This window comes from Aedes aegypti, chromosome 1 (assembly GCF_002204515.2).
Source record: "Aedes aegypti strain LVP_AGWG chromosome 1, AaegL5.0 Primary Assembly, whole genome shotgun sequence".
In the NCBI taxonomy this organism is placed as follows: domain Eukaryota; kingdom Metazoa; phylum Arthropoda; class Insecta; order Diptera; family Culicidae; genus Aedes; species Aedes aegypti.
In genome coordinates, this window is record NC_035107.1 from 193,431,761 (window position 1) to 193,459,107 (window position 27,347).

At 40.8% G+C, this 27,347-nt stretch overlaps 1 protein-coding gene across 2 annotated transcripts in view; it reads left to right on the forward strand.

The window, feature by feature from the left end:
- LOC5566642 (protein roadkill) overlaps positions 1 to 27,347 on the forward strand; it is a 512,014-nt gene that overhangs the window by 151,983 nt on the left and 332,684 nt on the right. Inside the window, exons 1-2 of one of the 2 annotated variants that reach the window (XM_021856076.1) lie at positions 2,625 to 2,722; positions 4,154 to 4,808. The exons of the other annotated variant lie outside the window; for it this stretch is intronic. Of the exons in view, the coding sequence (XP_021711768.1) occupies positions 4,795 to 4,808 (14 nt within the window). The 5' untranslated portion in view covers positions 2,625 to 2,722; positions 4,154 to 4,794. Of the gene's footprint in view, positions 1 to 2,624; positions 2,723 to 4,153; positions 4,809 to 27,347 lie in introns of those variants that run through there. 2 annotated transcript variants of the gene reach the window in all.

The window sequence follows — 27,347 nt, forward strand, 5'->3', positions numbered from 1 at the left end:
TCAATTAAAAGGCTTTGACCTGTAATACATCTCAATAAAATGCAATTAAATTATGTATGAAGTTGTTTGATATTTTGTTGCATTCCGGTTGTTTATTTATTAACACTTCGATTGTCGTTGTGTTCGCATATTTCAGAACGCTGAACATGGACATTTTTAACACCCCGGGGTGGGTGACTGTTTTTTGTATGATATTTCCACTGTTTTTGTATGAACCGTAACAACTTGAGGACACCCACCAACCCCCTTCAGCGTTATGAGATTTGTGAATGAGCTCTTGTGTTTTGTTAAACTCTGTCTTCTCCCGAACAGCACCTGCGTGACGAAAATCCATTGTCAATCGCAGTTATTTTGTAATTCGAGATTGACATGATGCTGAGTGTGTGCTTTGGAAGCGTTCCAGAAAATTTCAAACAACTGATGTTTTCGAAAACAAAATGAATTGAGGGGAAATTTCTTTAAGTTTCATGGCTTGCTGACCTACTTGAGCATAACAAACCAGCTAGCTGTCATTTTTTCTCCAATATGGCGGAATGCTCTATTTGACACATCGAACTACCTCCCTTCTAAATACCTTGGGTAAGACATCGAGGACAGTACACGGAGAAAATGAAGTACTCAAAAGTGAGTTCATTCCACTCAATTCCGGGGGTTCGTGCGTTAACCTAATTTTGAGTTGATGGGGTAGAAGTTGTTTTCATTTGCAGCCATGCGAAAAAATACCTACTGGCTAAGTTCTTTCCACTCAACCGGCAGATCAAATAACTCAACTTCCAGTACTATGTCACTTACTCAAATTTGAGGTAACGCACAAAGGTTCGGTTTTTGGGTTGTTTGGCTCTTCGCTCTCTGACAACAATAGAAGGAGCGAATGAAATAGGGAGAGAAAAATAACTCAAAAGTAAGTTAAAAAATACTCAAATATGGGTTTTCCGTTTTCTCCGTGTAGCTGACTACAAATGCTGGACGATCCGATCCCACATCAAAATCGCCAACCTGTGTCGGAACCAGCTCGCACAACGGGCTTTGACTCTAGTGAAGTGACTCGCCGTGTAAACCAAATGGACAGTCACTTCACTCGAGTCGAGAATTGTCACCGACAATTCTTACCTCACGTCGATTCTACGACCCGCGACCCCAAGAATCAGATACAATTGTGCTTATTCTGTGCGGCATGGCGAGGCGAGTTGGTGAGGTGTCGACTCGCTTTAATTTGATTAGCATTAGTCGCCTCACGTCACCCGAGGTGAGGACGACTCATCTCGACTCACAAGAAGTTGATTGATTTGCAACGGAATTGCAAAAATTATATTTTCGATTTTGATCTTAATAAATAAACTGTCAAACATTTTGCTTTATTCTTCACAAAATTTGAAACTAGGATTATACCACCTACAATTTGTGCGAATTGCTTAATGCTATGGGGCTCTGCATTGTTTTGGTTCTGTATGGGATTTTGACTTTTATTGGCCTCGTTGTTTACAAATTTTATGTAAGAATGAAAGAGCATGGATGATTTCTGTGCAGAGCCCCATTGCTAATGCTAAAAAGTTGAAAGATAAAACATCGAATTGACAAAAGGTCTAAGGTTATTTGCTTGATTGGATATTCCTTCTTCTTGATCTTTGTCTTTCGACATTTTGTCTTTCGAACTGTCATAGATTCAAAAAAAAACTAGGGAAAGAGGTGGTGAAATGAACATCTAAAGGATATCATCTAGTTTCTGATGGAAAAAACGATATATTTGTATAGATCTAAAACAGCTAAATTTTCACATATTTTTATCGTTTGCAAAAAACGATGAAAATGTTCATTTAAGCTGCACTATGTGGGTTAAATAAACAGTCACAATACAAGTGATGAAAGGGATGTCATGCAAAATACATTAGAAAAACAAATATATTTGAATTTTGTTATTGCATTTCCGAAAATATATCCTTAAATGTAACTGAAAAGAAATCTGGAGGTATCAGATATGACATCATATCATAATAATATTCATCTCACTAAAAAACCGTAAGACCTCCGAGCTGAAATTTACATCATGGTGTTTTTACTTCACTGAACCTCCGTATCACCTAAACACTCTGATTTCTAAATCGTCCGTTCGTAATAAAAAATCATAAAACTAGTTTTTCTTCCGTAAGAGGCACGGTGTTCATTTTACCATCCCTGTTCATTTTTCCACTACTTCCCCTACAATTTACTAGTTCGACTTTTTGCAAAAGTATCTTAATTTTGCTGTGCATTTAATGTCCTACTTGCTTCAAAATCCCAACTTGGCAGCCCTGCGCCTCGATCGCAAGTAAATCACAGAAAAGCGATGCAACGAGAGAGTACTTACATATGGGTATGCTCGAGTCGCGAGATGCCAAGGAGAATCGTTCTCTTTCGGGAAAGAAAAGTTCAATGAAAATCCAACACCACCAACAACAGTTGCCCTACAGAGACAGTAGACTGGTTCGGTAGGCAAGTAAGCAAGCATGGCATAGCATGGCTGGCACCCTTTCGGTAATGTGTAATGGAAAACCTCGTCGAGCCCCTTTAAGCGAGAGCGAGAGCACCAACATTGAGCGCGAAAGAGAGAGCACACAGCTCCGTGGGTCCAGTCCAGCAGTCAGTCGCCAATAGTTGCGTGTACGGTGAAGAAGTGTATCGTGAACTCCATGCTGCTACACCGCTTGGAATAAATCCGATTTCACATATTTCCCATCCCGCACAAGTATTGCTTTCGATTGCTCTAGATTTTTTGTTTGCTTTATTTGGAGGAAAGCCTTTCCCCGCCAAAGATCTGCGCTCGGAGTAGAAAGGGTGTGCATCTCGGTTGCAGTTCTTCGCTGTGCTCGTCAACTGTCGTCGAATCGCTACGAATTGGAGACGGTAGAGCGTGGAAACGTCCTTCCCGTGCTGTCGCTTTCCAAGGGCAATCGAACGAAGCGCAAAACGCGTGAAATGTGGATGATTGGGCTTGGTTCGCGATTTGAGTATCTCTGACTTGTTGTGGATTGGGAACGATAAGAATCCATGGATGTGCTATAGACAATTGACGTTGAAAGCCCGTGGCTCAGATCTGAGTGCTAACCTTGACTTCAACAGCGCTTCTAATAGCCTTGTATAGATATAAACTGAGCATCTCACGGTGTCTACTGTAGGGGTGTTCAAGATAGTGTGGGTTTGACCAATTTGTTCGATTGTGAAACACGGGTGTGTAATGGTTGCAAATTTTTCACGATTCGATTCGTGAGTGTTGTGCCAAACAAACCAGAAACAAATGAGAAGCAACTCGAAGAGTCCGTTTCAACCAACCAACAGTGACGACGCCGACAGCCCAATGACAGATCTTGAATGTCAAGTGATCACCGTCAAGACGACCAGTTGAGCCATTTTATGAGTGCCGACGAGGAGAGGGAGCCCCAGAGTGCGACGCGAGAGCCAGAGAAGGAAGAATTAATTACGGAAGAACCTTGGGACTGCTCAGGCAATATCAAGTGGGTTTGCCTGTAGTGGCAAGAGTGTGCGAGTGGATTGCCGTTCGGGTGTATTGGTGAACTAATACTAAGGCCCCATATTTACTGAGCGCCTCGATGTGTATTGCACATGCTGTCCGAGATAAAGGCAGATGTACTTGAAATGCTAACGAAAACATTGTTATGATACACTGCTGTGAGCACAAAAAAAAAACTACTTGCTGCTGCAGTCATTAGCTATGCTGTTATATCGTACCAGAAACATCAGCCTCAATGATAAGCCCTTCGGATAAGTCCTCGCTCTCGAGTATACGTGCATTGATGTATGCCCTTGCCAAGTGTGTTAGTTTGTAGCAATGACCAGTAATCACTCTATTTGATGTTGATTTTTTTTTCGAAACGGTCGTTACGTGCGGAAGATTAAAACAAGTAACAACCGGAGCAGAGAAGATATCTCACTTCGTGATAAAGAAACCTTGAACGGGTGGGTTCGTTGATACTATTCTGCTTTTTGGCTATAGTGCACAAGAACGCACCGGGACCGGTGTATGTGTATGTGCATGGAAAATTACCCAATCTCTGTGCTAAATTAAATCGATTTCTATCATACTTTGTTGGCCAAAGTCGCCGTAAATAGATTAGAAAGGAGTGCTCTCTAGTAATCTTTCTGTCCGGTGTGCACGCAGCTATCGCTCGAGAAATAAAAAAGCTCAAAAGAGAAAGGAGTGAAGATTGGAAAAATCGTTTCTGTGAAAGTGAAGTCATAGCCGAACCGGGCAGCAGTGAAACGAAGCAGAAAGGAAGAGAGAAGAACCTATTCAAAATAGGTGGTAGTGAAATTTAATTGAAAAAAAAGTTGTAAAGGTTAAAACCAAAGTGAGCAAAAGCTACATTCCGAGCTTCGTGAGAAAGAAGAAAATAACTTGTGCTGATAAGCAAAAGTCACGTCCATGACAACCCGTGCAATGTTTGCTAAACAGATTCTGACAAAAAATTAAAACAAGGACAATTTGTTCGGCAAAGTTTTGTGTTTCGCGAAACGCTTTTTGTCGTAGACACCCAGCAGCTGCAAGAGGGGAAAACTATACAAAACAAAAACAAAAATACGCAACAACCTTTGCCGAAAGCAGCTGTGTAGCCTCCAAGGTAGCGCGACACGAACGACAGCCAACTTGTTTTCCGACGTCGTCGTCTAAGCCGTCGTCATCGTCGTCATCGGTTTCTTCTGGTGAATTTTCACTTTTTTCCCTGTCGGAACCGAGTTTCAACAAAACTAGCCACCGTGGATACCTTATCGTTGCCCCTCGGTGGATTATCTCATGTTAGGATGGCTCTAGCGAGGTGAGTTATGGGCAAAAATATATACTTATAGGAAAACTATTTTTCACAATTATCAGTAAAAGCAAGCAACATCCAAGAAGAATTGATCGAAAAAGCTATCTTGCACTCCAGTATGTCTTATTGGTTTGTAACGCCGTTCAGCTGTTTGGCGAGGTACTGCTCTCATCCTCCAAAGAGCTCACAATCATAGAAGAATATTTTTATTTATCCCCTTAAAAATAATAACAAACTCAATCATTGTCAGTAAAATAATTAAACAAAGTTATTTTATGCAGTAAATAGCTCCCATCTTCTAATCACTTTTATTCATGCGACAACATATTCCGATTTTCAGAATTTTGCTAGCAAAATAAAGCTTTTACGGAATGCATTGATCTCGACATTCCGGTGTATTTTATGCATTTGTCAATGATTTTTTTTGTCTTCACATAAGTCACTTGAACTTTTAGAACAAGAGAAGATGGTCTGGCTATACAGTACATGTCCGTATGAATTGTCATATTTTTTTTGTTGACTGGGTTGAGAGGAATCATAGGAATGCATAGAAAAAAGCAACAAAATCTATAGCTGAAAATATATGTTGTACCCTTGGAGGAACGTATAGAGCGTGATTTATTCCACATAGTAGCATTTTATTCGTGAAACTGATTATGCTTAATACCATTTTATATTATAACAGTTATTGTGATTTCTGTTTTTATAGAACGAAATTTATTTGTTTTGTATACTCCGTTTTGTGCCTTTCAATATATTTTACACACACGTTTTTGGTAATCGCTGGAACTGGAATCGTCAAAAAAGGATTATTCATAATTACAGCACGTTTATGTTTTACGTCTTCAGAATTAACAAAGAGTTCTATTAGAAATTCTTACAGTCACGATCGAATTGAATTCGTCTCAGTGATCTGGTTGGAAACCTTGATCCTTTTAAGAATGCTTAAATTTAGATAAAAGTTTCAAATTTCATTCTGTACAGCATTTATTGAAAATTCAACATGTTTCTGTTAAGCTTAACATGACGGTTCAAAACAGCTTTAATATTTTGTTTTAAGTAATTTTTATTTTTTGTTCAGGATCTTCTTTTGGAACAGAATTTTGGATTTTACAAAAATCTGTAGAATTCACTCAGACATCTGCCATGCTTCGGTAAGACTTTTGTTATGATTTCAAATTCTCTAAGGACTTTTTTGACATCGCCCTATGATTTTGGTACATCACGGAATACAATAAACATTCGCTTAAGGAGATACAGATTGGAATTCCAATTCAATGATGTACCAAAACTTTGAAGGCACAAACCTTGCGAAAGCAGCATCGAACGACAGTGTAATTTTTATTTTAACTTTGTGCACTAGCAGAAAGTATAAAATAATAAGATCAAATTCGTACGTTCAATATTTCTGCAGATTAGCGCCTTTAAAGTCGTGAGTAGGTTATTGTGACAGCCATGTTTGGATTTCGACATGTTTCACCTTAAACATCACAGCTCACATGATATATAAAAATGAAGTGGGCTGCGACGGGAATTTGAATCCATCGGGAAAAAGACGGGAAAAACGGGAATTTTATATGATCACCGGGAAAATTACTTTGAATGAGCATCTTAAAGTTCTAAATCTACAAATCCACCCGACATAAGTTGTAGAATGTTGTTACGGTTGATGATATTGTCATTACGCATATTTAATGTTGGACAAGTAACTTTTAAACAAATTATTTAAGATGAAGATGAATCGGAGCCAAACCTCAAATTTTCTAGAGCACGAATCTGGAGATCCGAACATCCGTTCAGGCTGAAAACTCATTCGATTGATCACTAGCTGGTGGTGACCAATCGATTAAGTTTTTAGCTCAAATGGGGGTTCAGTTCGCCAGGTCCGTGCTCTTGAAAATTTGAAGTTTGGCTTCCATTCATCTTCACCTTAATTTCTACTAATAACTAGTCTACGTTTCTACACTATTATAATACTACTTAGGAATGTTTCACTTTTCTGATTGATTAGCAATGTTTCGATAAAAAAATCTCTAATTGATTATTCTCTAACTTATCTGACTCGAAGTTTTGAATCAAAGTTATAAAAAATCTTGCAAAAAGTTTAATAAAGCTGCTCACTTCCGTGCCCCCATTTCAATTCTATTGCCCTCAGTGCATTGTTGTGAGAGGTCGCATGCTCGCTTCATGCGAGACGTGTCCCCTCGACAATATAACAGAGAGAATGTTCGCGTATGTCGAGTGCTGGAGCTTGAGCTTCATTGGCCGCCCGTGGATGCTACTCCAGTATCGCCAGATCAGCTGCACTTACACAAGAACCAACCGAATGACTGCTTGGGACTAACAGACACCCTCGGTGTATAAGTGCTGGTGATCTTTTATTTTTAGGCAACAATGGTGCCTGCCACGTCAGAATACAGACCAATTTGGGGAAGGCGGAAGAAATGATGTTGCACTTATACTGGCCCACTGTAGACCGTGGAGTCCGACTGCATCTACGCCAGTTCATGCGGGAGTGTATGGATTGGGGGAAAGGTATGGCAGAGAGGTTTGCTTTTGTGGTTAGCAGACTGCCTATGTATCAGGCGTAAAGAGAGGCATGCGCGTGGAAGAATGGAAGCATTAGGGAAACGGTTTCTCGTCAGTCGCGTTTGCTATGAACGAATAGTTTGAGTGTGATAGATTTAGAATGAAAGATAGAAGCAAGTGAGAGATATACAACTACAAAGTACGAGGCAAGCGACGGGCCTGGGATTGAACCCATGACCTTCTGCTTATGGAGCAGAAGCGGTAGCCATTAGACCACCAACCCCGTCATGTGTGCATATGCCGAGTGCTGGAATGCATTAAGGTGAAACTCCTTTGAATCCACTAATAACAGTATAAAAGTAGTGGTACACAAAAACTATTCTCCTATTTGTTGGTAATAGAGAAATTATAATTGATAAGACGTTGTTGCCAGTAATCGCTACTTCAATTTGAGTCTTATCCCCTTCGACTAAATAAGATTGCTTGATGTCGTACATAACCATCAACGTATCTGACAGCCCTGCAAGCGAGCAGCCGGCGTAAAATTAGAAAAATAAAAAAAAGCGAAATGCTGTGATCAAGTGATTGTTTTTAGCACGGTTTGGTGAAAATTTAAGTTGTTTTCATCAGAAATCTACCAGTAATTATTCTTTAATTAACAAGTAGTGAAAGCAAACTGTGTTGGAGGTTCTACGCTTAGCGAAAGTGGTAAAATTCGGCGAAAATTGTTCTTCGTTCGCAGGCGGATAAGTGTAAACAATTGTAGCAAAGTTAAACGTCCGTGTTGAAAATTAGCACGGTTCATGAAATTTCCACCAGATACTAGTGTTAAAACTACGGAAATCGTAAGATAATAGTGTTCTGATGTCTCGTTAGCAATTTGGGAGTGAACTTAGTGTGGGTAAGTAAAATATTTTGAGAAATAATGTGAACTTCCAGAAATGTGTTTGCATATGTGAGGAAGCCATTTTCTCTGCCATGACAGGGGTTCCTTCCGATATGTCCTTAACTACGGCTGTCACTCATATCATGTCAGAATTGCAGCAGCTTTGACGCACCGACCAGGAGTTGGCTTTAGAGGATTAGTCCTGCTGAGGCTGGTCCCCTGTAACATTGTTTAAGTCGGATATGAGAAGCAGTTTGCCTAGGCTACTTCTGCTACACGTATTGTGCTGACTCTATGACTCTATCCCGAATGCTGGAACTCATGTGCATATGAATAAATTTTCATATGAATCATCATTTTTTTTTAAATTAGCTTCCTTTCTGAAAAGGCTCTTCGAAAGAACAGCCTATTTTAGAAAGAAGGGATTATTTCTGATGAAATGCTTGCAGCTATGATGTCAATAATCACTCTTACAGAATCATTAGACCCACCTGTAAGCAAAATAAAGTCAAATCTCTGAAAAAAATATACGGAGAAAATAATCATCAATAAAATACTTTGAAAGAATAGCTAATAAATGGATGAGCAGAAAATTTAATATCGTGCTGCCTTTTCTTTTTGTGGTGGATTCGCTTTTCTTGGACTCTCGCTGCCCGTTAGCGCTATCTATTATGTCGGGTACCGGCCACAAGCATATGGATTCTGGTGACATTCTTCACCGAGTATTCCTCCAGGCTCAATCAAATTCTACACTGATGGATCGAGAATGAACAATCGTTCTGGATCTGGAGTGCACGGACCAAGGACTAAAATATCTGTCCCTTTCGAACAGTGACCTACACTTTTTCAGGCTGAAGTGTATGCTATCATTGAATGTGCACAGCTCAGCGTAAAGAGGAATTACAGAAATGCCACAATCTTTATTTTCTCCGACAGCCAAGCAGCAGCCAGAAAGCTTACACTTTTAACTCAAAATTAGTGTGGGAATGTGTTGTTGCTCTAAAAACCCTAGCCATCCGCAATCGAGTTAAACTATATTGGATCTCGGGGCATGCGGGTCTAGAGGGTAATGGAATTGCCGATGAGCTAGCCAGGAATGGATCGGCCACTACATTCATTGGTCCTAAGCAGTGCTGAAAACATTCGACATTTTGCGCGACGTTCGTTTCGTTGCCATGGTCAGCAGTCACAGCACGAGCTTCAGAATGAACGTCGACAAACACAAAAAAGAGTCAATTGAAAGTTGTCCGACACGATGACATTTGCATAAATCATAAGTTTTGCATAGAATTTAGACATCGGATCACAAACAACATGAATAGTTTGATCTTGCCTGTTATGTTGAATGTGACACAAACACTGAAAGCAGAACAGAAACAAACAAAACTGTAACGTTTCTTAGCGAAGCAATCGTGATCAGTGGCATTCAATCGACATTTTTCTTTTCGAAATTCGTTTGATCGCTCGTGTTGTGAATGTTTGAGAAAAGCGCTGATGAATATCAGCGAAAACATGTCGACTACCGTGATTGTTTACAACACTGGTCCTGAGCCATACTTGGGCATATCAAACTGCTTACTAAATATTGAACTGAACAGCTGGTTGTCCAGTCAAATTATATCCAATTGGAAAACAGCTTCCAATGCGTATCAGTCCAAAAGATTCGTCACAATTAATTCGAAACAAACACAAAAACTCATTGGTCTCACCAAAAGGTTTACACCAGTAGCTATGCTTTGGCTTGCTAACGTAGCGGTCTAACATACCGCAATTCGGTGCATTTCGAGAACTTCTGTGGAGATATTAGGTACTAGCTCATCAATTTACGTGTGATGCAGTATATATGATAGGAGTTCCTCCTTATCGGGAAACAGTTTCACTGTCCAGTTGTCGTCCTAAAGGACGAAGCCGAAGTGCACTGCCCTGACATGTATTTTCCAAGTTTGAGTCGCTTTCATTTTGTTGACATTTTGTGTGGTCTCAAGTATTTTGATGATGCAAAATGCAACAAATTAACTTAATGGCCTGTATGTGATCCAGAGGCGACTCGTAACCTCACTTTTTACCTGTTCTACGAATCTAAAAATGATTAATTTGGTAGAATTTGATTATAAAACAAACAGTAAATTATTGGAATCGTCCTTTCTAACAGATCTATTCTCAATAGATGCCAACTTGTTGCTGAAATTGAAGAATTTCTATTCGTGGAATAGGTAGATTTGATGTGAACCCAAAAAATCCAATATTGTACGTTTTACGATTTCGTCCAGAACATTTTATGGCTATCGTCGGTTCAGAGTAATGTTGTTGAAGAATTGAGTTCCCATAACTGCCGCAGGGGTTTCATAGCAAGGATTCGACAGAATTTTAAGAGAGGACACTTGTTGCGTGTATTGCTTAACATTACCGGTTAACGATCACATAGGCAGATCAGGCAGTACAAATCGTTTATTACTTCTTTACGTGTGTCAGGTACAGGATCTACAAAGATGCTGTGTTCCGTGGCAAATTTTCGATAAACTAACATCACTTCATCTAGGGGAAAAGCAACAACTTTCGACCTAGCATTTATTTTTGATCCATTCATACGATTTTGGCCTACTTTGTATGAAAATCTGAAAATTGGCACAGATTTCTTGTAGGTTGAAAATCAGTGCTTTTCCCCTACTCAGTTATAATAGTATTCTATCGCCAGTAATATTCGTTTCAACCGCAGTGACCTAAAACAGGATTTCCAACAATTTGACTCTGTGTATAGTATCAAGCCCTGAAAAAGGTCCAATCTAACGACAGAAACGTCGGCGTTGAGTAATTGGATTCGACGCAACACTATCTATCCAAGGTCTATGGCTATTGTTCTAGAATATCGTTTGTGGATTTTACGGTAGTCGCTTGTCGAACTGCCGGTAAAATTCTTGGTGAATTCCAAGCAGATCTTGTCCTTGTCGTTTTTGTAGTATATTTGAATCAAACAATTCGGCCATCTTCTGGAATTTGACTAGACAGGTACTATATTTGATTGTTTTTGGCAACCATAACAGCAATATGGGAAAGTTTGTGAGGCTTACATTTGGGTACCTCAAACAACATAAGAGACTACTATGTAAGAGAGTAGAGAAAATTAATATCTGGCGAATTCATCTGGAAATCTAGGTAGTGCAAGAATCGCATATCTCCATAAATCGAGAATGTCTGTCCCTGAATCGACCATGGAATCAACCCAATGTCCAGAAAACCTCTAGACCGGTAGACTTCTAATTTATAACACTCAGCACAAGTAGCAAACCACCATCACGTCGTTGTCGTCGTTAGTCGCCGTCAGTTCAGAGCCGGACGATCAACGGTGGCGGAAACGTAAAAGACGAAATTGAAAACGAATACGAAATACTATATGGCTCTCGCAGGTCCCGGCGATTCTTTGGCTGACGTAGGCCGACGACGCGACGTACAGCAGAAAAAAAGGGGAGCAGGAAAAGCGCGCACCCAGACGGTCGTTTTGAGGACAAATTCATAAATTTGAAATAGCGTTTGATGGTGCTGTTGTTGGTGATAAAGTTTTGATTATGCTGGGGCTGCGTCGGACGCGCCAGGATGGGATTTTTTTATGTCGCGGAAAAGTTGCAAATTGCGATGGGACCACAACATGGTACTGATGTAATCTTATTTTAAGTAGATGCTGTATAGCCTTTGATGTTCGACAAAATATTGCCATGATACAATTGAAGCTTGCCCTTCTATTTTCAATTACAGCACAATCATCCATTTTATAAAATACGATCTGACTATACTCTAAATGTTCTTGAAGCAATCCCGGATAAACTCGATTCGAATGCATCGAAAACTAGGTTACCAACCCCCATCGAAACACTTCAGATAGCAATTTGTTATCCCTTCCGCTCTTCCGTTCGCTGAAACAAATCGTTTCCTTCATTCACCACTCCGCCAAATGGCATATGTCATCCGTTGCTCCAGTTGAACAATGATTGCGTCACACAGCTGTTGATCCCCTCCGTCACACCGCAACCTATATTTATTTAAAAGTTTTCCCATCCTATCAGTAGTATGTACTGGATATGACGGTATTCCATCCATCATATGCAGGACAGCACCCCTTGTCACCTTCGTCGTCGGTACCTACTCGTCATTGTCCTTCCATCCTGAGAGGATGATAGTCGGCAAATAACGCACAGTGGTCCAAATTTACAAAATGCAATAATTATGCATCCTCATTATTTGACAAGTGCTATTAATATCTCATTTTTTTTCCAAAAAAAAATTACATTTAGCAGCCTTGTCCTTAAGTATCTAATATTGTAGATGATTGTTTGACTTAGTACTTCAACATGTATGGGAGTTGGGTTTTTGACAGCTTTTCAGAAATCTGTACCCCTGTGTTAAAGACCCTTTTCTTTTCTGGTGGCTGCAGCTGCTCGAGTGTTTAAAATGTGAACCGATTACTCACCGCCTTCACCACCATTAACGTCATCCGTATCGGGGTCGTCATATTCAGATGCAAGATGCACAATGCATGTGCAATAGAGCACCTTAGGTTATGGCAGGTATACCTACTTATTTAAGCCATTGAATCGGACTCATTGAGCCCACCTGGACTCGGACCAATATCGTTATTGGAAGGGGAAGAGAAATATGATCAATACTCCTTACGAGTTTGAAAATTTGATCATCAGATTTTAATATAGCTAATGTCGAGTCTAGATGTCCATAAATAATTTTAAAGTTTTCTTCAATAATACAAGATAAGTCATGTTAAACTACGTGCACGACGTTAGCCATAAGTATGATAGGCATAGTGGACGTTAGACATAATTTTCAACATTAACTTGTAATTTCCCATAGATGTTATGAACAAAAGTTGGATACCTATTTTGGTTTTTGTAAACGACTTCAGAAATTCGAATTTATTTCAGGGTCAATTTACATAAGAAAATATGGTACAGCGTGTGGGATCGAAATCCGTACAGCTAAGAAATAAAACTAAATCCGTCCACTCCCTAGCACGTGTTTTGGTGCTACAATTTGTATGAAGTGTACGGATTTTGAGCCTGTACGGATTTCGGCCCCACACTGTATAAGCATAGTATTTTTTATTCCTTTATTAGTATAATTTCAAACAGTACATTATTTTTCTGGGTGTTCTGTGTTAGGCAATACTATCATCTTAGTAAAACTAAATTAATCTTTCACTAACATTTTTTTTACATTTTTTTAGAGAAAATAAACGCTTTTAACCTTTACGTTACCGGCCTCCGACAAGGCATTTTCAAACAGCTGCCAATTCGTCAATTTCCATTCGATTTTTTTGAAACCACCCTCAGTGTACTTTAAAAAGGTTTCAGTTATTTGTCATAAATGGACAATTCTGTATTCGGAACCATCAGGTATCGGAAGGCCGGCTCCAAAGGCACGTTCCCCACCAGTTGGGAGATTTGTGCCATCGCCATATTTGAGCCTATTTCATCATCTACCCGATGGGAGAGGAAAGGGAAGGGAAAGATGGGAGGAAATAGGAGTGGGGTCCCTTGAAGAGGGAAGATCGCATAAGCGAAATAAGAGCATATAGCTCCATACCACAATGAGTTCGAACAGCGCCCTGAAAAGGGCACTGCAAAACGCATGAGCGTAAAGAGAGCCTATAGCTCATTACCACAGTTAAGAATAACAGAATGTCCTGAAGATTCAGGCTTTTGAATTCAGTTTCACTTAATAAGTGTTTACCAAGTAATTGGAATCGCATTTGCGAAAAAACTGGACAGTTGCATATCAGGTGATACGAAGTTCCATAATCGGAGTCACAACTATCACACACAAATGAGTCAGCACGCTGAATATTTGCCATGTGATAGTTGAGTCGGCAGTGGCCTGTCAACGCTCTGACCAAGAGACTACAATTCTGCTTTGACAGATTTGTTAAATACTTCGCCACCCTTGGAGATGGCTCAGTAATGTACACTTTTGTTTGACGACATGACTCCAAACTATTCCAATATTGCTTGTGCTGAGTTGCCACCCAAGAGTTTATCTTAAGCTTCACCCAGCACTTCGAAATTGGAATAGCCGGCTCAGGGCCAATGAAGTCATGCGATGCTCCATCGCGAGCAAGCTCATCAGCCAATTCATTTCCAGCGATGGAAGAATGGCTCATGGTACCCATACAAGGTTTACAGAGTTAACTGAATTCAGTTCCTCAATTTGAGTTCGACATTCGATAACAAGCTTCGACCTTGAGTTGGCCGAAGCGAGAGCTTTTATAGCAGCCTGACTATCTGAACAGAAGTATATGACTTTACCCATTACGCGCTGTTGAAGTGCTAATTGCACTCCACACATAAGAGCAAATATTTCCGCCTGAAAAACGGTGCAATTTCTACCAAGTGAGTAAAACTGATTCAGCCTTAGCTCACGAGAATATACTCCTGCACCAGCTCTACCTTCAAGAAGGGAGCCATCAGTGTAACATACTATATCGTTTGATATACTTCTTTCCAAATAGCCAGACGTCCACTCTTCCCGTGAAGGGAATTGTGTGGTAAATGTCCTGTAAGGAAAGTAACAAGCAATTGTGAGATCACTTGGAGCAAGGACAATTTTGTCCCAATTCACCAAAAGTGGAAACAACGAAGTGTGTGTAGATCTACGATTCACTTGATTTTTCTCCAGTAGATCCAGTACCCATAAACGGTAAGAGCAAAAAAGTGCTTCTTGTTTAAGATATATGTGTAGTGTCGCAACGTCTAAAAGGGCCTCGAGCGCTGCGGTGGGAGTTGTAGAGAACGAAGACATCCATATGCCAATATTGGTCGAACAACTGTTGTGTAAATCCATTTGATATATTTGGGTTTGAGGCCCCAAGTTTTACCAAAGGTTCGCCGGCATTGACCGAAGGCCATGCAAGCTTTTTTGACTCTGAAATCAATGTGAGGTGTCCATGAAAGTTTGGAATCTAGAATGACTCCGACATACTTTACTTGATCAGTCACATTAATCTCAGTGCCAAAAAGACGTAAAGGTTGAATTCCATCGCGGTTTCGTCTTTCCGTAAAAAGAACAATAGATGTTTTATTCGGGTTAACCGAAAGGCCATATTGGCGACACCAACTCTCGACTACCTGAAGAGCACTTTACATCATGTCGAATAGGGTGCTTATGCACATACCAACTATCAGAGCTAGATAGTCGTCGGCAAATCCATAAGTTGGAAAACCGCAATTATTGAGTTGCCTCAATAGCGTATCTGCTACGAGATTCCACAAAAGTGGTGACAAGACTCCCCCTTGGGGGCATCCGCAAACACTCAATTTTCAAATCGCTGCTTGACGCAATGTCGAGAAGAGATGTCGGTTTTTGAGCATTTGATGAATCCAATTGGTAATCATTGTAGGTAGCCCATGGCTTTGTGCGGCTTCCAAAATGGCATCAAAAGACACGTTATCAAAGGCACTCTCAACATCCAAGAACACACCCAAGCAGGATTCTCGATATCGTATACAACTTTGTGTAAAAAAGTCGCAGTGGACTTTCCAGATTGGTAAGCATGTTGATTGACATGAAGAGGCATGTTTGCCAAATAAACATCACGGATGTGATGATCGATAATGCGTTCCAGACATTTCAGAAGAAAAGAGATCAGACTGATTGGTCTAAAACTCTTTGCTTCTTCATACGACGCACGTCCTCCTTTCGGGATAAACTTTACAGTAATATCACGCCAGGATCTGGGAATGTACCCGGTAGCAAAACTGCTTACAAGTAGCTTTTTCAAAACATGTTTGATAAACTCAAATCCCTTTTGGAGTAAAACAAGATAAATCCCATCCGCTCCTGGAGATTTGAAAGGAGCAAAACTATTAAGTGCCCATTGAATCGATTCAGTAGTTACGATACTGCGAGCCGAGGTCAGAGACTCGTAACTACATGAAAAGACATTTGGTTCATCCGTAGATGCTATGTCCACACATCCGGGAAAGTGTGTATTGAATAAACATTCTAAAACTTCTTCATCGGAAGAAGTAAAGTCACCATTAGGTAAGCGAATGTCGTTCACTTGGAAATCCTTAGATTTTGCAAGGATTTTGTTCAGCCGACTGACATTTATACAAAGGTTTTTCCAGCCGGATCGTTCAGCAGAACGAAGAGCCTTCTTGTAAGCCTGGCGAGCCGACTTGAACGACTCTGATCCAGCTGAACAGCGTCTGTTCCAACTCCTTCTACATTGTTTCCTGAGTCTAGTCAGATCGGAATTACACCATGGGGTCCCTCTTGTAGTCTTTACAGACCGCAGAGGACATGCTTCTTCAAAAGCTTCCATAATGTAGGATGTTGTAGTATCAACGGCATCATCCAGATCACTTGGATTTTCAATGGACGGAGAATATCCATGAAATTTGGTCGCAATTCAATATAGAGTTCCCAGTTTGTTGACCGGGGATTCCTAAAACGCAAAGTCTGCGCAGTTACATTTGAATGTTCAAAGAAGATGTAGCGATGATCAGATAATGATTCCTCATCTGATACATGCCAATTCGTCAACTCGTGACTGATTCTATTCGAGCAGAGCGTTATGTCTAACACTTCTTCTCTATTAGAAACCATGAAGGTTGGACGATTGCCTATGTTAAGTAATCCAAGGTCTATACTACTTAACTATTCCTCTCAAATTGATATCTGAGCTGCCCCAGATGATGTGATGAGCATTGGCATCACTGCCCACAATCAGCGGAAGGCCTTTTGTTACGCAGTGTACGACAACTCGTTTGAAGTCATCCGTTGGGGATGGTTCATCATGTGGTAAATATACCGAACAATAGACGTATTTCCTGTTGAGTTTACCAATAGAAACATCGATTGTGACAGCACATACATCTCTGGTAGTTAACTCAGAAATGAGTGTAGCAACGATTGATTTATTAACGAGCTCGCATGCGCGGGGCATGGCGCGCGAGTTTGCCATTTCAAGTTTGCTGAAAGTAGCAAAAACTGGGTCCACAAGGTTACCTATATAGAAGTTCCCTCTACGAAAGTAGGGTTCTTGAACTAGCGCCACTTGGGCTGCACAATTTTGCATGAGTCTGCAAAGATTGATCGTTGCTGTTCTTTTATGCTGAAGATTGATCTGAGCTAACCTAACCGTAGCCACTACCCAAACTAGACAGGCAGGATGAGGCTTTTTGAAATCTCAGCATGAAAAAGACCAGCAACGAAACAACCACATCGGTATCTATTTAAAGTCGCCAAAGGCGAGAAAGCACAGAATACACTGTGTAAAACGCATAATGCGAATCCATATAGGTGATAATTTAAATTAAATGTCAACATATTCATTATCCCACCCTTATAAAGCCTCAGGATAGAGACTGAAGAAGGGCAGCCGATTATCTCGGAGAAACACAAGGTCACCTGCACCATTGCTCCGGGTAGCACAGGAAGGACTCAATACTGTGGAAGGCGCCCTGGTACGCCACAGGCTCCGTTTGCGGTTAGGTTTTATTTAGACCCCTCTAACCATTCATTCCTAGCCACGGTACGCATCACACCATAAATTAGGGGTCACCTGTGAGGTGGACTTTTACCACCGGAACAGGCAGTCCGTAGTGTTGATTCTTAGCCAGTTGAAACAACCGCTACCGACACTACGCGGCTATCTAGGCTGCTCGGGAAAAGGAGGTTAATATTGATGATTAACTCCTGACGTACCCAAGCAGCCGGTAAAAACAAGGCATCCGACAAGGCATTTTCAAACAGCTGCCATTTCGTCAATTTCCATTCGGTTTTATTGAAACTACCCTCAGTGTACTTTAAAAAGGTTTCAGTTATTTGTCATAAATGGATAATTCTGTATTCGGAACCATGCCGGAGATATTCCGGGTCACGAGGGTGCCAAATTCGGGAAATGTGATTACCGTGCACCCCCGCTAATTTGAACGGTACCTCATGCAAACCATCGGGGTTCATTTTTAATTTGAACATCTAGTCACCCTAGAAACGTGTTTCTGGTTACCTCTTTCACTGTTTTGTTTTGATTCTGCGTTCCGTTCCACGGCGTTCCATTTCACTTCACACCGTTCCATGAGCTAAATGACGTTTGAACCATTTTTAATCTGAACGATGTGCAAATTAGCGGGGTACAGATTAAAAAGTGTTCAGATTAAATGTGGTCAAACCAACGGGGGTACCCGGTATTTTTTTTATTTATATCAGCTAAAACACTAAAGTTTTTATGTAAAACGTGAATAAGTGGACCGTTCCGGAACATCGTAGCCGGTTCCGCCAGGGCCAGTTTGGGGACATTTCCGTTTCATGTCCAAAACATACCGTGCGACGGAAAAATGAACTAAATTTCAATAGATTTGGCCACTCCAGAGCACCTGACACATGTCAGGTTTTTGTCGGAAACATACCGTGCAACGTATCAATCTTCGTGAATTCGAGAGAACTAGTCAATAAAGAAGAAAAACCATGGTACAAACAGATGTGGCCACTCCAGATCTCCTGGCACAGGTTCCACGAGGGCCTCTTTGAGGACATTTCCGTTTTATGTCCAAAACATACTGTGCAACGTCTCAATCTTCTAGAATACGGGAGAACATGTCAATAAAGGAAGAATAAACTAAATATCCATATATGTGGCCACTCCACAGCACCTTACACAGGTTCCGCCAGGGCCTCTTTGAGGACATTTCCGTTTTTGTCGGCAACATACCGTGCGACGTCTCAATCTTCTTGAATTAGAAAGAACATGTCAATAAAGGAAGAATTAACTAAATATCAATAGATTTGGCCATTCCAGATCACTTGACACATGTTCCACCAGAGCCTCTTTGAGGACATTTCCGTTGTTTATCGGAAAGATACCGTGCGACGTCTCAATCCTCGTGAATTCGGAAGAACATGTCAATAAAAGAAGAAAAACCTCGGTACAAACAGATGTGGCCACACAGTTCGAACGAAACGTGTAAATTTCTGAGACATATGATGCACATAATTGGAGCGTGGAAAATCATGGATATTTACATGATATGTCATGTAAATTTCAATTATATGTCATGTAACCCATCAGGATTCTGTGTGATTACATGACATATAACACATTTTTACATGATTTCAGACTTAAATTTACATGACGTCATGTTTACATCGCATAAATGAAGTTTACATGACGTGTAATCTTCATTATTTTTAACTGTGCAGTCCAGATGTCCTGGCACAGGTTCCACGAGGGCTTCTTGGAGCACATTTCCGTTTTATGTCCAAAAACATACTTCTTCAATAATTCTGAAGAACTTGTCAATACATGAAAAATAAAGACGGTAATGGAAGATTTGGCCACTTAAGAGCTTTTGGCACTGGTTCCACGAGGACCTCTTTGAGGACATTTCTGCTGTACATAGCGTGCGACGTCTCAATCTTTGTGAATTGGAAAGTACATGTCAATAGAAAAAGAATCAACTTATTATTAACTGATGTGGCCACTCCATAGCTCCAATCACAGGTACCGCAAGGGCATTCATGGGGACACGTCGCACGCTATGTTTTGGACAAACAGCAAATCGTAACGGACAAACATTTGAATCGTAACGGGGATATGATCAGAATCAAAGAGTACACAGTTGGCTACAAAGCAGGCTACAATCGGTAGAACCATCCATATCTATTGTTCAATTTTCTCTCATGTTATGCATTTCATCTGTAATAATCCTCTATTGATTACAGTTTGGTAACCACTGCACTTATTCCATTAAATTTATGTCGCCCTCATTCCTAACTATGTGGGTGGAACGGTCACCATTCCTTCATAAATGTGTATGTTGATGACGGCCGTCGGCCAAGCGAACTACCAAGCTGATGCAGGCCGGAAATAGTGCTTGACGCGAGTATTATGAGCATTGTCAAAGGACATCCGTTCCTCGTTCGCTTGGCTTGGCTAGATACGAGGTCTCATTCCCTGTTAGACTGGAAGCAGATTGGCGAAAGTAATGGGCCTTACATATGCGTCCTCACATAACTATCTGTAACAGACAATCCCTTCGGCACCGCACATATACAACATTCGAAGGAAGTTACGTCGTTGAGGATTATAATTTCCCAGAAGCAGGAAGAGAAAGCCCCCGTAAACATGAGTGGCAGTTCTAGTGAAGTGACACGGATTACGGAAATAGGTTCAACTGCTTCATGTACCGGAGTACGCACTAATGTATCACCGAGCCAATTAAAATGAGGATCATTAACTTAGGCAGAAGCTTAACGAGGGCACGGTAAATTTTGACCTTATTCCGCCACATATCGATTTCATAACAGTAACGCGCTCGTTTACTGCTGCAACCGTAGCCAAATGAAACCGTGGCGGCCGCGGCGGGGAGAAAATATTTATATACAGGAAATAAGTCCATGGTCAGTGGGGCCCTGTTGCCACACACACAGAGTCTTGTCTTGGCCGTTTTGTTTTGCCTTCATCGAATTCGTCAAACCGTCGTCGATAATTTCTAGGTTACGCGACCGGACCGAGTAGTTCCTTGCACACCTTTCGTGCCTTATCAAAACCCTGCAATGACAATGGTCAGCGACGTTGTTCCCTGCCATCACGTTCAACCGACACGTGTCGAGAAGGTCAGATTACGCTGCCTAGACGGTACTGAGGTTTTGGGAAGGTTATTACATGGTTAGAGTTGTTTCATTTGATGGATTGTATTGATATTTCAATACTTTGCTATGAACGTTCTATGGCACAATGCTCTCTGAGGTCATCGGAACTATGGCTGAAGTTATTGAAGTAGTAGTCAGAAGATTCTATCAAATAGTTCTAGTCAAACATAGCATACTCCATGTAAACCGGCTCAAGATTTGATTGGATCTGTAGGTTTTTGGTTTCCAGTGTTTTGTATAGAAGGACATTTGTAATAATTGGCAAAACAACTTGAGTAATGTAGAACGGAGTTGATGGTCTAATCGTCTTCGCTTCTGCTTAGTAAACAGAAAGGCATGTGTTCAATCCTTGGTCCGTACCTCGTACTTCGTACTTTGTAGTTGGTTCTATACATCACTTCTTGTTCGTGCATAGCAATCGCTAGAATCAGAAACTTATAACAAACCATTGCTTTCAATCTTCAATAACTTTAGTATGCCTAATACATTGACAAACTGCTAACCAAAGCAAACTTATGTCATAAATGACCTTACCCCCGATTCTTATTAAATTCCGTGTGAGCTAGTGCATATAAAACTGAAACAAAATAAGTTAAAAATTAAAAAAAGTATAATTTATTATGTTGTTATCGATAGCTGAGTTTTACAAAATTTATTATTTTCTTGACATAAATATAAACTGCTTATGTATAACCTTTTTTACAATTGCCTTCGTTGTTGTATCTATTTGTTTCAATTGTATTATAATTCTTTTTACCCAAAATAATGAAATAAATTTGGTTATTAGGAGCCATTTTTTATATAAATTAAAAACAATTCTGTTGTAATCCACTGTTCTGAAATGCATGAAGGAATAGAAAAGGTCCATACCCACGTACATTTGACATCAATACAATTTTTAAAGTATAGCAAACGACCACAAATCAATTGCTAAGCCATTGGAATACCGCGAAACAACCTCGAAAACAAATGACTTTGCCAAAACAAAAATACCAAAGCGCAGCTCTTAATTGCTTAGCAGCAGTGTTTCGCCACCCGCTAGTACAGTCAGCCAGAGCAAACATGTGCAATCGATAATCTTTTCCGGCTGCTGGGAAGTGCGGCGTTGCATTGCACTCAGACCAGAGTCAAATAAGACCTCCCGACCAATAGATTGCAGCAAATTTTTTACAAATTTTGATGAACAATTTGCGCTTTTTTCCATCGAGCTATGTTATATTTTTGGCTGATTAAGTTAAAATAACAAAAAAATATAACACGATTTTTCTACATTAAAAAAGTTTATTGGGATTTAAACAAAAACATAACTCATTGTGTTGTTTTGCATAACTGAATCATAACAAAATTTGTTATTTATTAACTCAAATGTTTTTTTTTAAATAGAGCAAATTTAATACAGCCTTCATTACTTTAACATATTTGATTTAAAATTTTCCACCAGATTAGAGTGCTTCTTAGAAAATGAGAAAAAAAAAGTTACTTGTGATACAATTTTGCTACAGTCCAGTGGTCGAGTTCGGCACCCTCCTGGCAGCGTTCCACATAAACAGTTTGTCCTGTTTAGACACTAAGTCAGTCAGTGGATTCTAGATACCACGCTGTGGCTGTGGCTGGAGGTAGGGACTGTACCTGGCGACAGAGGGTGCAATAAAATTAGCATTTTTCACTTTGCTCCAAATCCGCGCGTGATCCCACACGTACTTCATATGGGACTCGGGCTGGAATAGCAATAGCAGCAGCAACAGTAGTTGCCGTCCCAGTTAGATACCGTCGATGGTGCTTTTGTAAAAATAAAAGCGTGGGACATGCAGAATCTGATTTATTCAAATTTAGATAGGTTCTGCATATGATTTCAACATTTTGAGAACGAGTCATTTTGTACGTTTTTGCAAGCGTTTTGATTGTGTTTTTAGTTTAACTTGTGAAATTAAAATTCGAGATTCTTTCAATGGCTTGTTACGTATCCTTCTTCTTCTTTCTGGCGTTATGTACTAACTAAACCTGTTTTTCACTTCCAAGAATTCTGAGTAATGGACTTCGAGATAATAAGGTTGAATCATCTTCAAGTATTCCATCTATCGAAAAAATCTTCCCGTAAGCCTTACAAAAAATTCAAGAATCCTCACAGATTCTCTTCAAAAATTATTCAACGAGTTCCATCGATTAGTCATCTGGACATTCTTGTAGAAATCCAGAAATCTTACAGTCAGTGACAAAAGTTAGTAATCAAATACAACGTTACCAAATCATCGATCTGCAGAGATCCATCGTAAGCACACAGAAGGACGTGGCATTTCTGAAGAAATGTCTGAAAGAAAAGCTAATACCCGTTAGCCATAGGATTAAGGTAGGCCCCTATATTCCACAACATATTGCGAGGACAGCAGAGGCTCAGGAATATCCGGAAGGATTCCCATTATTCCTGACCAAGGTTAAACGAGTGGAAGAATGCGAATCCGACAGGAAGAATAGGCTACACCGGAAAAAAAACTAGCCACCATGCGATCCAAAATGACGGAAGGTAACCGCGTTCCTACTCCGATTGTAGAACCTATTCAAGATTTCGTAGTTAACCGTTCGACGCAGCAGTTCACAGTAGAACAATTGACACATCTCAACAAGGGGTTAGCATATGCGGTGACTACGAAGCCAGACGTGAAGAAAATCATCGTACACATGGAAACAGTGATTACCCAAACCGTACCAACAAAGGACCAGAGCACAACAAGGAACATCGTAGCAAAGGCCATTACAACAGGACAGCGCAGCAGGGCAGACAAGGACGAGACGAGACGTGAAAGAGCTTAAGGATAAACCAGTTCTACATAAAGGCGGATAAAGGCAACGCGGTCGTCATCACGGACAAGACCGATTACGAAGAACAAATGGCGAAAAAGAAAAAAAAAAAAGGCCTCTACCGACATTTGGAAGTGAATCCACGACCCGGACTCATCAAGCTTACAGACAAAACCCTGAAGGACTGCAAGGCGATCATTGGCGAGGCTATTTTGAAAGAGTCAAACCCTATTCTTCCGCGGATTAAAAAAATTTCGAAGGTTCACAAGCCGGGAAAAGATATGCGAGAAATCATTTCGGCCGATGGAACCTCCACTTATAAACTGGCGATAAGGTTAGTCAAGGAAATCCAGAGTATGCCGAATCCAATCCCCACTAGGTTGGTTAAAAAGAGTTCTCCCAGAAACTATTAGAGTCAGGACACATCGAGGATGACGAGATAATGGTTTCTTTCGGCTTAGCGGCTCTTTTCCCCATCGTTCCACTACAGGATTCCCTAAATCTTCTCGAGGACTGGTTATTACCCCAAAGGACGGATGCAGCACGGAAAGGAAAGGTCAGGACATACATGAGGTTGGCAAGATTGTGCATGGACGAGAACTACTTCGAAAACATTTTTACAAGCAGAAGAAAGGAGCCCTCATGGGGAACCCTCTCTCACCGTTGTTGTGTGAACTATTCATAGCAAATTTTGAGGAAAATTTAAAGAAAGGAGTATTATCGGATAAATGGGGGAGATACGTCGACGACATTTTCAGCGTTATCAAGCGGAATGATCTGGCTAGAATTTTGGATACAATCAACAACGTGCATAAGGATATCAAGTTCACCCACGAGGAGGAGAGGGATGGTCAACTACCGTTTTTGAAACTACTTGTCACCAGGGAAGAAAGTTCATCTTACAACTTTGAAATCTATAAAAAATCCTGCAAACACCCAGTGAGGCATCCCCTACACATCGAATCATGCGTTCCAGCATAAGATGGCAGCATTTCACCACATGATCCACTGGATACAGACTCTACCCTTCAGCGAAGACGGAAAGACCAAGGAACTGGAATATATCTACGAGAAGGCAAGGATAAACGGATACAAGGAAAGGACGATAAAAGCCATAATCAACATAAAGGAAAGACCCCTATAACCGAACCCATGAAGAGAGTCTCCATCCCATACGACAGACACATCAACAAACGATTGTGCTACTTTTCCCCGAATGTAATTTCCCAGAACACCAGTTCCCCGAATTACCCTTTTCCCCCGAATGCCATTTCCCCGAATGACCCGTTTCCCTGAAAGGTGTTGCAGTTCAAAAAAGTTTAACAAGATTCATCTGTGACAGAGTCGCGAACCAGAAAGAACGATAAGCAAGCAAACGGAGGAGATATTGGGTCAATCTCGTCTAAATACACATTGCCAAAAATGCTGGGTACGGTGAATTTCGAAAGAACTGCCGATCAAATAAAGAATGATGCACATCAGATGACCGGTTCAATGACCACCCTGAAATGGATGAAGTTAAGACAATTTTGAGTACCAAGCACTCTTCGGGGAAGTGGATTATTCGGGAAAACGGTGTATACGAGGTACTGGCATTCTGGGAACTGGCGTTCGAGGAAACGACTTTCGGGGAACCGACATTCGGGGAAAAGTAGCACAACCTCAGCAAAAAGCTCCACCCATAGCTAAGGAATTTCGGAATTGATTTGGTGTTTTCCAACAGAGACTTCGTTAGGCTCTACCAAGGATCCGGTAAACACACTGAACAAGGCTGGTGTTTACAAAATCAATTGTTCTCACTGCAGCAAGGTTTACGTTGATCAAACAAAGCGGTCTCTCGAGGTTAGATTCAAGGAACACTTAGCGGAAATAGGAAAAGCTCAGAAGACGATAAACAAGGGGATGACATACGATTTCAAATCATAAATAGCAGAACATATTTTTTCAAGAGGGTCATACAATTACGACGGCCGATATCCAAATTTTTCGAAATGTTTCTTCTCCTTGGAAATTGGATGCGGCGGAGAGTCTGGAAATTTGCAGACAGGTACCTACGATGCTACTCAACAGAGACCAAGCCAACGGCAATACATGACTTTTCAACTTGATACTTATTAATCGTTCCCGTGATGTACCTTAAAGCTCTTAAATTTAAAGTTTCTACTAAACAGGGATGGGATGTACCTAATAGCTCTTAAATTTGAAGTTTCTTCCAACATTTTGTTTTAGGGAATTTTGACTATACCTAGTTTAAATGTGTAATGCGTACATACAATGTTTTTTTTTTTAAGTCGAGTCTATTAGACGGCCTTACAGGTGAGGTCGAAATACGCGTATCTATCAAAGGATACAAACTCTAGTGGAATTAAATAGTATAGTACAAAATTTCATTTTTTCATCTACTTAACCAAATGCCGTTTTTCCACACAAAATGCCCAAGTTACATAATTATAAATCTTGAGACAACATTTCATTAAAATAAAAAATGATTCATTTAAATTGGCTTTAAATTTTGAAAATCATTTATTTCACAGGCCAGTCTTTCTAATTCCCTATCAAAAACGAATGCTGCTGCGCCTGATAATCTTTTAGGGTACGCCGCATCACCCCAATCTCCCGGAGAAGGCCCTTTGAGAGTTCATCGCAGAAACATTACAAGCACTTTGACAGAATTAGTGTAATGGTTTCGACAGCATCTGATACTGTGAGACAAAGCGTCTTACTGGCAAGTGACATATTGTGTTTTTTTCGCAGATAGAGTCTACCACACACCCTCTTTCTCTCACAGTAGACCCGCCGCGGCGGACCAGCTCTTGGGCGATTTATAGCCGAAACAACCCTGACGAAGCAAATGATGATCCTGAATAATGGGTCAGCTAATCGTATGTCCATACCTGGGTGGTCAAATCAGCAAACAACGCGAACAAAAATAATTGCAGCAGCGTCTAAGTCCATCCCGTGCACAAGTTTCGTGATAGTGCCCCGAAGCAAAGTCGGCAATTCGTCGGCAACGAAGGTATCTTCGGTCGCTCCGACGCCTACAGTGCGTCAACCCAGATCAACCCGAAGCGTTGGCGGAATTTTAAGTAGCAAAAACAGAGGCACGAAAGGCGATTGCAGAAGCAAAGGAGCAATCGTAGGGAAATTCTGTCAGAATTGTAGCGCACGGTTAACACACTGCGCAGAGACGCTCTCGGCCTAGTGGTTTTACGGACAACCCCGAAGAAGTAGCGGAAGAACTGACAACGAACTACGGCGAAAGATCGGCGACGTCTAGCTACCCTCCATCGTTACAGATGGCGAAAATAACAGCTAAGAGAGAGTCCATAGATGTTTAGTGTAATACCGGCGACGCGCACAACGTTGAAATTACCCTAGCCGAACTTCTGTGGGCTATCGACAAAGTGCGAGGTGCATCGACAGATACTGATATGACCCGCTGCTTCAACGTCTTCCCGTGTCAGTAAAGTTTGTACTGCTGGAACTGATGAATAAAATCTGGCGCAGTGACGAGTTTCCTGCCAGCTGGCGGAATGCCCTCGTCGTTCCGATCCTAAAATCTAACTGACAAGATTCCGGCCTTGCTGCTTTCCGACCTCTATCACTGACCAGCTGCATGGCGAAGTGACTCGAGCGGATTATCAACCGCCGTTTAATCACTGAACTGGAGTCGAACG